This window comes from Vipera berus, assembly GCF_964194415.1.
Source record: "Vipera berus genome assembly, chromosome: 6".
NCBI classification, from domain to species: Eukaryota; Metazoa; Chordata; class Lepidosauria; order Squamata; family Viperidae; genus Vipera; species Vipera berus.
Window position 1 is genome coordinate 58,276,364 of NC_138208.1, and position 12,023 is coordinate 58,288,386.

At 38.1% G+C, this 12,023-nt stretch overlaps 1 protein-coding gene across 1 annotated transcript in view; it reads right to left on the minus strand.

Annotated features, from left to right (window-relative positions):
- Window positions 1-2,956, minus strand: part of AGBL3 (AGBL carboxypeptidase 3) — a gene marked incomplete at both ends in the record, with an annotated part of 44,277 nt that extends 41,321 nt beyond the window's left edge. The window contains 2 exons of the mRNA XM_081330425.1: window positions 633-693; window positions 2,891-2,956. Coding sequence (XP_081186551.1) covers window positions 633-693; window positions 2,891-2,956 — 127 coding nt within the window. The remainder of the gene's footprint in view (window positions 1-632; window positions 694-2,890) is intronic.
- Window positions 2,957-12,023: the final 9,067 nt, after the last annotated feature.

Here is a 12,023-nt window from a genome sequence, read left to right on the forward strand (position 1 = left end):
TACACCCCCCTGCATGAGCTGCATTGGCTACCGGTTGCCCTCCGGGTGAGATTTAAGGTGCTGGTACTTACCTTTAAAGCCCTACATGGCTTAGGCCCGGGATACTTGCAGGACCATCTGCTGCCGGGAACGAATTCCCATCACCCAGTACACTCACACAGAGAAGGCCTCCTCAGGGTACCGTCAGCTAGGCAATGTCGGCTGATGACCCCCAGGGGGAGGGCCTTCTCTGTGGGAGCGCCAGTCCTATGGAATCAGCTCCCCCCTGAGCTTCGGATGGCCCAAAATCTCCAGTCCTTTTGCCGCGGCCTCAAAACACTCCTTTTCCACCTGGCTGACCTGGACTGACAGGCATTTAAATTATATTTACAATTTTTAATTTATTTTTAATTTTTAATTTTAATTTATTGCACAGATGATTTTAATTTTATTTTTATCTTAATTTCTGTACTTATTATATGTTTTGTTGTTAGCCGCCCTGAGTCCTTCGGGAGATAGGGCGGGATATAAATCCCATTAATAAATAAATAAATAAATTATGTATGCCAACCTTTTGCTACAGCTACATGGCAATTCATTTTTAATGTTACCCATATGTACCCTCAGTTCACAAGAAATAGAAATATTCAGACCTGCGACAAATGCACACTGCTCAAGATCTTCTGTTACGTATGGGATAAAAGATTCCTCATCCTAAAATACAAATAAAATAAAAGAGAAAATGTGATTCTTGCAAAATGAAAATTAACAATCTGGTAAAAATAACTATTAACAGAAAATTCATGCTTAATTTTTAATTTTGCAGGACAAAATTAAAAGAAATAATGAGGTGAAAAAAAAGATCCTGGGCTTTGGAATACAATACAGAAAATATGCATATTGTTAAAGGTAAAGCTTCCCCTGCACATGCGTGCTAGTCGTTTCTGACTCTAGGGGCCGGTGCTCATCTCCGTTTCAAAGCTGAAGAGCCAGTGCTTGTCCGAGGACACCTCCGTGGTCATGTGGTCAGCATGACTAGACGCCAAAGGCGCACGGAACGCTGTTACCTTCCCACAGCAGTGGTCCCTATTTTTCTACTTGCATTTTTACGTGCTTTCGAATTGCTAGGTTGGCAGAAGCTAGGACGAGTAACAGGCGCTCACTCTGTTACGCGGCACTCGGGATTCGACCCGCCAAACTGCCGACCTTCTGATTGACAAGCTCAGCGTCCTAACCCACTGAGCCACCGCATCCCATATATGCATATTGTTAGGCATCCTGAATTACCAGGATGATCTGTCCTACAGCATCAAATAGGGTGAGTGTGCTTCTCTTAAATGTTGCCATCTAGTGGGATCTCAGACACATGTTTTTCAGGATAGCCCCAACCCTTTTGAAAAATTTCCCCTTCAAGATTCAGAGGGCTCCCACCTTATTAGTTTTCTGGAGAGTGATAAAGATTTAGTTCTTTACCAAGGCATTGGGCTAGGATGGAAGTGAGACCAGCAATTATAAATATAAATGTAAAGTTGTTTGGATGCTGTGGCATATAAGTATATTGTGGGACTTTTATAGAAATGTATTGCTATATTAGGTATATCTTTTGAGTGTCATTGTGAGCTGCCTGGGATTATTGTGCATAAAGAGATCATATAAGTTTCCTAAATAAATAAATACAGGTTAATCCCACTGTAATTTGGTAAAGAGCACAGCATAGATTGCTAGAGATCAAAGCAGAGAGTAATACTTAATTCAAACTATTCACATCTTTTAGTTATATAAAAGATTCCTATCACAATTCCTATCACAGTAGTTTGAGCATCTCACAGGGGGAAGAACTAATTCAACACATATTATTTGATAAGGCAAGATTATTGTGAATAAAGATTTCTGCTTCTGAGGTACTATATTTGAGGCTTCCTACACATAGATTTTGTCCATCTGATACAAAGAGCTTAGAGGACTTGTTAAGGTTACCTTCTTAGATGTCAGGAGGTTGTAGGTCTGGAGGCAGATCTTTTCAGTACCAGCTCCTTCATCTGCAACATTTTATCACTTGGGTTGAAGAAGACTATTGATATTATGGCCCACTAATGGGGCCATAAAGATGATTCTTCTTGTATAGTATTTAGAACACATTTCAAGTAAGTGCTCAGGTTTGGTCTGCTAAGGCAGTGGCCCCCAACCCCCGGTCCGTAGACTGGTACCAAGCTACGACATGCCAGCAACCATCCACACAGACAAGCAAAGCCCCATCCATGGGATGCAGGCAGCACACAAAACCGTGCACTCTTCAGTCTGCAGAAAAATCTTTCTCCATGGAACCAGTCCCTGGTGCCCAAATATTTGGGGACCTCTATGCTAAGGAATTTTTATAAATTTGTATTGTAATTATTATATCATTGCTTTATTGTTTTCTTGTTTCTATTAGATCGTGAGCTACCCTAAGTCTTGGATAGAGGTGGCATAAAAATGATGGTAATAAAGAAGTAAAATGAATAGATTCTATTTTCTGCTAAAGTTATTAAGCACAAGGAAATGTGTTAATTATTTATGGAAAACTATTCTGTGCCTGGATATGTGGCATTTGGATAGGAGGGTTAGCAGGTTTGGATTTTTTTTTAAAAATATTGGATGTAAAAAATGTAATGTGGAGAAAATACTGCACAGATAATGCAAGGAAGTGCATACTGTATATTTAAATAATTGTTATGGTATCTACTGCCTAGACAATTTAAATGCATATGAGGAAATATACAAGTAGGAGAGGAATAGTTATCTACTATATGTTCACTTTGACAAATAAATGGACTATATAGCTTAGAATCAGCTATGTTTGAAGTGCATACAAGCCCAGTTATTAATTAATTAAATGTTAGAAGAATATAAAAAACTGAAGGTTTAAACATACTGAGTTGTAATTTTCACTGGTTAACTGTTCTATGTACTGCTTGTCCTTATTTGAATCTTCGGACATAATCTTCTGAAACCAGGCCCTTTTCTTTTCCTCCACAGACTGAAACATAATCAAAATTATTATATGAACACTGCAAATACACAACTGCCTTTGTTAATATTTCTAAAAATGTGTTAGTCAAGCTATTGAAAACTTTCAGTATAGTATAACATATTTTAAAAACACAAATAAATTAAAAATCAATGATTAAAATTACAGTTTAAAGAAGCAACAATTAAAATACCATTGAAACAGACTAATTAAAAGCACTACATATCAGATGAAGTTCTAGAAAATTAAAAAGCTCTAGGGCTAGGCTGAAACAGTAACTCAACAGGTGCTGAAGTGGACATTTCTGGAAACAGTATTCCTTATCTTGGAATATCTATTTAAAATGACCCATCCCTGAGTAGGCACCTGAGACATTGTGAGTAGGGCTTTATTCTATGATCTCAGGACTTAAAATAGGGATACATGTATCCATAAAAACAGAAAAGTATGACACAATGATTGCCTCATCCATACCACTTTTGCTGTCTGGCAAAATTTCTTAAAATCTGCTATATAATACTTTAAAAACTTAACCTTTAAATACATTTGTAAAGAAAAAGCTAGTAATTTCCATTGCCTTCCAGTAATGTTATCCTTCCACAGCAAAACATTAATCAAGAATAATGATCCATTGAAGGTGCAACTGACTAGAAAGTCTAAGGACTTAGTGCTGCCAGTCTTGTGGTGACCTCATATACTTATACTAGTTGAGGATGAGATAAGGACACTGTCATAAAGACAAGACCAAAAAAAAAGTTGGTGTGCTGATGTAGGCACAGTTGGGAAAAGGCCCTAAGCCCAACAAAGTATTTGATAGTTTAAAGATGGTCTTTGCTTAAGCTATAGTTAGAGGGCAGGCAGAGAAACATCTGAGAAAGGTGGGTACTTTTTAAAAGAGCATTCCTGCTCTAAAGAGCTGTGTTATTCAGCACGTTGGCTGAGGAATTCTGGTAGTTGAAGTCCACAAGTCTTAAAACATTATGTGGGGCCTTGTTACTCTCTAAGCTTGGTTTTCTTTCAGTACCGAAATAGGTGATATCTTCAGTGCTAGGAGGGAGTGGGATTTTCTCTACTAGTGGCTTGCCATGTCAGTGTTGGTGGAAGTGTTCTTGGTGGTTCCTTGATTAGGCTGTTTACTGTTAACCTGTTTATCAGAGTGTTGGGTAATGAAATATTTGCAGGAAAACAACCAAGCTCAGAGAGCACCAAGGACACCACAGTTCAACTGTGAGCTATAAAGATTATTTTCTGTCGAAAGCAATATGCAGACAAATACTTTAAGGAAATGTTTCTCAATCTAAGTAACTTTAAGATATGTGAACTTCAACTACCAGAGTTCTCCAGGAAATTCTGGAAGTTAAAGTCCACACTTCTTAAAGTTGCAAGATTGAGCAACACTGCTCTAAGATTTTTAACAACAACAACAACAACAATATTGGAAGGGACCTTGAAGGTCATCTAGCCCAACCCCGTTCAGGCAGGAAACCTTATACCATTTCGGACAACTGGCTGTCCAGTCTTTTCTTAAAAACTTCTAGTGTTGGAGCATTCACCACTTCTGGAGGCAGGTTGTTCCACTGGTTAATTGTTCTAACTGTCAGGAAGTTTCTGCTTAGTTCTAGGTTGCTTCTCTCCTTGATTAGTTTCCATCCGTTGCTTCTTGTCCTAGTTAAAGTTCCCCATTACTATTTTGATGTGCTTCCTACATACCTTAGCTGACTAGCAAAAAGTTCATCGATTTCCTCTGTTTGGTTAGGTAGCCTATAGTATACACCTATGGCAATGTCATTCCCCCCCCTTTTATTTTGACCCAAATGCATTCAAGACAGTTTTCATCATTGTTGTGCTCTATTTCTGTAGAGATATAGTTATTTCTTATATAGAGAGCAACTCCACCTCCTCTTTTATTTTGTCTGTTTCTTTTGAATAATTTAAATCCCTCTATCTGTGTGTTCCATTTGTGGGTTTCATCCCACCATGTTTCCGTAATGGCAACAATATCATATCTGCCCTCATTAACCTGAATTTCTAGTTCACTCTGTCTGCTGTTCATATTCTGTGTGTTGGTGTATAGACATTTGAGTGCTTTATGACTGACCCTGTGTTTACTTTCTACATGACCTGTGTGGTGCCTGAGTTCCCCTATTGTCTTACCACCTATTTGGTTAGTGCACTTCGTATGGCACTCGCTATTAGAAGCTTGATTTTGCTTGACAGCAAGGTTGATATTTTTGTCCACACACACATCTATGTTACATGCACTGATAGCCCTATAATTTTTAGATTGCCAGGGACAGGGAAGTTCTGGATCAATTAACTCACTGTCCCCACTGTTTAGTTTTAATATTCCTCCAGATAGTCTGTGAATTTATAGCCGAGCAACTCCGTCCCTTTCTTTGATGGATGCAAACCATCTCTTTTGTACATTTTTTGATTGGACCAGCTACAGACATCGTGACTAATATATCCAAAGCCTTCCCCTTTACACCACTCCTTTAGCCACATATTGAATTGTGGTATACGCTGGCCTTTTTCATTTTGCTCCTTATACACTGGTAAAACCTCTGAAAAAGTAAGCCTACAGCCTATTCTGCTAAGTTCCTTCCCCAAGCTCTGGAAATCATTCTTCACAGAGAGTACATCTTTTTGGGACAGATTGTTAGTGCCAAGATGTACAATAGCCTCTACATCACAGTCCTTGCTGGCATTCTTGATTATTTTAGAAATACGCTTCTTGTCCCTACTGGCAGTAGCACCTGGAAGACACCTGACCTCTTTTGAAACCTCTGTGTCCTTTCCTAAACTTACATCCCTTATAACCTGAAGACCTGGCTCTTCGAGCTCTCTGGCCCAGGCTGAGAATATTTTTAATTTTAATTTTAACTGGGTTTTAATTTTCTCAGGGTTCTATTTAATCTCTTTTAATTTGTTTTAATGTTTGTATTGACTGTTTTTTAAATGCCCTGTAAACTGCCCTGAGTCCTTCGGGAAAGGGCGGTATATAAATCTAAATAAACAAACAAACAAACAAACAAACAAACAAACAAACAAACAAACAAACAAATAAATAAATAAATAACTGAATCACCAACCAGAAGGTGGCTTCTCTTTTTGGATGCCTTTCTGTTCTTGCATGACTGATGTGTAATACCTGATTTGCACTTCTCCCTGTTGAAAACAAGTTCTTCATCTTGGACCACAATCCCCTTCTTATTTGTGTTATCATCACAAATACCTTTACCTGTCTCCTTAATGTCTCTATTAAGGTCAGCAAGGGCACTGTATCTGTTGTGCAGGAACACAGCAAAAACTTTGTGTTTAAACCTACTTGTGTTTAAACCTAAAGAGCCTTGGTGGAGCAGTGGGCTAATGCCTCCTTAAGTAACACCAGCTGCCTGCAATTAGTGCAGGTTCGCATCCCACCAGGCTCAAGGTTGACTCAGCCTTCCATCCTTCCGAGGTAGGTAAAATGAGGACCCAGATTGTTGGGGGCAATTAAGCTGACTTTGTAATAATGCCGCTTGGGGGGGTGTGTGAAAGCCCTAACAAGCAGGCATATACATAGAATGAAAGCTACTGCCAAGCTTGTAAGCCGCCCTGAGTCTTCGGAGAAGGGCGGGATATAAATGTAATAAAAATAAAAAAATAAAAATAAATAAAGTGTTGCACTGAACTAAGCCAAACATTCTTAGAAGGATTACCACTGCTGTTTATGATTTTTAGTTATATAATTCACGCACTGTTAAGCGCGCGGGCCGCTAGTCCACCCCCAACAGACTTACAGAATGTAGTACCTCCCAACAGCTCTGGGCAGCTTAAATGAAGTTTGAATACTATGGAGATCCAAACAGATCCAATCAGGGTCTCTGCCTCTTTTTCTGGCCACCCGCAACAGACTTACAGAATGTAGTACCTCCCAACAGCTCTGGGCAGCTTAAATGCAGTTTGAATACTATGGAGATCCAAACAGATCCAATCAGGGTCTCTGCCTCTTTTTCTGGCCACCCGCAACAGACTTACAGAATGTAGTACCTCCCAACAGCTCTGGGCAGCTTAAATTCAGTTTGAATGCTATGGAGATCCAAACAGATCCAATCAGGGTCTCTGCCTCCTTTTCTGGCCACCCCCAACAGACTTATAGAATGTAGCACCTTCCAACAGCTCTGGGCAGCTGAAATTCAGTTTGAATGCTATGGAGATCCAAACAGATCCAGTCAGGGTTTCTGCTCCTTATCTGGCCACCCCCAACAGACTTACAGAATGTAGCACCTCCCAACAGCTCTGGGCAGCTGAAATACAGTTTGAATGCTATGGAGATCCAAACAGATTCAATCAGGGTCTCTGCTCCTTATCCGGCCACCCCCAACAGACTTACAGAATGTAGCACCTCCCAACAGCTCTGGGCAGCTTAAATGCAATTTGAATGCTATGGAGATCCAAACAGATCCAATCAGTGTCTCTGCTCCTTTTCTGGCCACCCTAACACACTTACAGAATGTAGCACCTCCCAACAGCTCTGGGTAGCTTAAATAAATCAACTCTGCAAAAATACTAGTTAAATAATTTCTAGGTAGTTTCTGCTAGATGAAACTGATCAAATTAACAGATGGATTTATTACATCAAAATGGGGGGGGGGGGTTTCAGCAACTGTGTAATGTACAATAACTGTGTAATGTAATTATTTCAGGAGCCCTAGAGAAAGTCCAAAGTGCAACTTGAAGGCATCATAAGTCCTATTTGGTTGAACGTGGAAGATTATGTCTCAAGATTCAGTAGATGAGGCTGGAAATTATCTCAGATTATAACCCATCAATCAGATCCTCCCTCCCGAATCTCACTTGCATTTTGAAGAATTCAAAATCTTATCCTATTAGTTAACAATCTGCTTGGTTTCATAAAGCCATTGGCTTAACATGGGGGTTAGAATTCACTGCCTGCAATGCTTTTCCGTTACCTCCTGCTCACTTAGAATTATTTGAGCTCAGTGATGCACACTTCCACTGTGTTCTGTTCCCTCACCTTTGTATAAGCACGTGACTGCTGATTCCCAAGTGCTGGGGGAAAAAAGAGGAAAGCCTAACCTCGCATGGCTAAATGTCAATTTCGACCTTAGCATCCAGCCCACAGCAATGTCAAACTGCTGAGCTGTCAGGGTGTGGCCTTGGCACCCTCTCGTGGTCTGTGATGGCGGCTGCTGCCGTGAATTCCAATGAGGAGGCCATTGCTATAGCAACCCTGAGCGCACCGGTTCTTTCCTGGAATCATTTGCTTTTTCTGTGCCTTCTCCCTTGAGGGGCCTTGACTTAGAAAGGCAGCCCCGTTCTTGTGTCAGGAGAAGTGAGAAATAGATACCACCGCTTTCCCCATGAAAACAGGCGTACCACTCAAAGCAGAAAAGGAGAAGAGAGGGAAATAAACATTTGAATACCTTTGGTTGCACTGTGCCCTGTTTGCAACTCCGCTACTTATCGAGAAAAAGTTGGTGAAATCGTTTCCTGGGGGCACAAAAGGAGGAAAGATTGCTGAGAAGTGTGCTTACCGGTATACTGGCATTGTGAAGATACTGGATTTTCCTCTCAGCCTTCCTATCCTAGGAAGATCAAGCAAAGATTGACCAAAAAGTTCATTTCAGGTCTGAATTCCCATGCAGTGAAAAGGAGAGGGCTTGCAACTTCTGGTTGTAGTTATCCACGTTTCTGCACACTGAGATAATTGACCACCTGTACAAATACAGAGCCTATCATGCTTTTATATTTATATGGAACAGATATATTACCTGAAAATTTAGGGGAGAAAAAATTGTGTTTATATGTATTTTGGTTCTGACTTTAGAAGCATTTGGCATGTCTGCACTGCCAGTTGTACTGTCAATTATATAGCTATAATACATGACATAATTTTTGGAATGTGTAAGAAATTTGAACCAGCCCACAAACTCATTTCCCATTGTTTGTGTATATATAGAAAGTAAACACTGAAATAGATTTGGAAAGAGCAAGGACTTTGATTAAATTGAAACGCTGCTAAGCATAGAACTGTTGAGTAAATTTGCAGCTGTTTCTGCTGTTATCTTTTTATGTGCTTAAGATTTTACATCAAATTTTAAAATCAGCTAAATTGAATAGGAATAAGATTGTGACTGAAAGAATACTAATTCTGAAATATAGTAAATATCTTTTAACAAGTAACATTAAATTTAGCTTTAGTAGTGTAATTTGCTTGCTTACTGTAGCTAAAACTGGAAGTTATATTTCTAAAGCATTAGTATGGATCATTGAAAAGAACAAAGATTTAATATTTATGATTCAAAAATATAAATGTGTGAGAAACATGTTTTTAAAGACCTTTGCAGCTTGTTCTCATATATACCCTGCCAAAGGAATAATTAAAATTATGAAATTTAGAATCTACCAAGCTTCCCTCCCATGGACAGAAGACAATCCATGGGAAATGTGAATCAGTAATCCATAGCTTTCAGTAAATTAAAGGAAATGGGAGCTGTCTTATTCTGCTCTTGAATATTTTGAGAATAGTTACTTACAAGTTCACATTCAGTTTAAATCAGATTGTTAAAATGTAATCATTAACTGCACAACTTTAGATATTAGATAAACAGTAAAACCAAATCCACACTTTGGTTCCCTATGTAAGCACAAGTGTTTAATTTGCTCATTTGTGATTCTGAATGATTCTTTCTCTTGGAGCCTAGCAGAACTTATGATTTGAGGTCAGTTTAAGATGCATTGTCGATGAGGTATTGCTTTCTTATCATAGAATACAGCTCAGAGGCCAGCTCAATGAAGATTTTTTTTTGCATGTGCCATTATAATATACGTTTCTTTTTTTCCCCTGGCATTCTCTAGATACGGTGAATTATTATTCCCATAATAACCACTGAATTATGGGAAATGTAGTGAAGCATATCCGGAGGACTCAAGTTTAGGGAGACTGAACACACTTTCAGAAGTTCTTTAGTGTGCACACTGTAGGATATTATCTATACAGTACAAAATTGGTTAGGGAGGCAGTTTTATAAATTATTTATCTTAACAATGGTGGTTTCCATGGTGATACACTTATAATAATGGCATAAGATACTCCAGGGAGCCTTGTGATCTGATATCCATTACACACAAACACACACACACACACACACACACATGTATATGTAGATAGATAGAGATAGATAGATAGATAGATAGATAGATAGATAGATAGATAGATAGATAGATAGATAGATAGATAGATAGATGGATGGATGGATGGATGGATGGATGGATGGATGGATGGATGGATGGATGGATGGATAGATAGATAGATAGATAGATAGATAGATAGATAGATAGATAGATAGATAGATAGATAGATAGCCAGACAGACAGACAAACAGATAGATAGATAGGATAGCATTCATTGATTCATTTGGAAGATCTCTGTTGTAATTGTATCAAATTTCTGAGTAAGCTTTCATAAGATTCTTGTAATGGATGTTGATGGTAGAGCACATTAAACACCTACTATATATGTTAGGATACCCTCCCAACTGCATAATATAATTAGAAAACATTATAATGACATTCACAGGTTATAGGTGTTTTTTTGTTCTTGATGAATTTGAGGATAATGGAGCCAGATTTCTGACTTCCCCCCTCCCCTCATTCCTATCCATAATGTGTAGGTTTCTGTGTAATTAATTACTTTACCCTTCCCTGTCTTTCTGTCAGTGTTCATGAGGAATGTGTTACTGATATGAAGCATCTACCAGTTTTTTAAAAAGAATTCAAGCATTACTGCAATTTTTAAAACAGGTTTATAGTAAAAGAACAAAGGTATATTTATATTCTTATATTAACTATAATATTTATAACTATATAAATATTAGAAGATGAAGCCATGACTGAGACACCATTACCTCTTAGGTAATTGAGAATGAGAATTAAGACAGAGATTTTATTTATTAATTTTTTTTGCAAAGAAATATTAGTTGAATTATAATCCTAAACACATTTATCTGAAAAAAAAACTCCATTTTCCAATCTATGTGATTGATTTCCTTTCCAGTTTATTTCAGTGTGTGTCTGGATTGCCATATAAAGATATAGTAGGAAATAGAGGATTCAGAGAGCAGAGAAACCAGGAATTTCAGGGGAAAACAGAATAAAAAGTATAATTGGAAATCATAAAATAAAAGCATTTAAAAATGCAAGTAAATTTTACCTAGAAGCCAATTAGTAACTGAATCTGATGCATGTTCATTAGTAATCATGTATGTGCAAATTAATGGCTTGTTGTTTGTAAATTGTCCAGAGTCACTTAGGTGAGATGAGCAGTATAGAAATTTGATGAATAAATAAGTAAATAAAATAGTCTCTTGACAATCCATATCCTTCTCTCAAAGGTACAAATCAAAATTAGCAATAACAGGGAAAAATAAATAACCCCAAAATATGAGACAGTGAAATATTATAACATACTTCATCCTATAACATACTTCATCATAACATATAGAAGGCATTTAAGATGAAATCCTACACTATATAGAAATCTCTCAGTTCAATGGTTTATAGACTTTTGTGGCCATTCTGCTAATAGGACAGCAGTGCATTTCCAGATCCAGCATATGAGATACAGATAATTGGCTGGCCCTTCCTTCTGATTTGCTATTTATTTGTTTTCATTAATAAAATAAGATATAGATGAACTTGCTGTCTGTCAACACTCCAAACATTGGATGTTTTTGCTTTGACAATATAAGAGGCAGCCTTTTCCTTTAAATTGTTTTGCTCTTAGAATTAGATGAAGCTTGGGGGGAAGAGGGAGAATGTTTTCCCTGGTTGTTTTTAATAAGATAAGAAATGGCCTGTTAAGGGAAGGGAAGCTTTGCCCTTCAAACTGATTTGAGAATGTGATTTATGACCGCTAATTGGAGGAGGGAATTGTGTTAGATATTAGGTGCTGAAGGAAGGGGAATTCAGATCTTGACATCCCACCATGCTGTGCTGATGCTTTGTTCTCATTATTATAGACTTTTTAGAA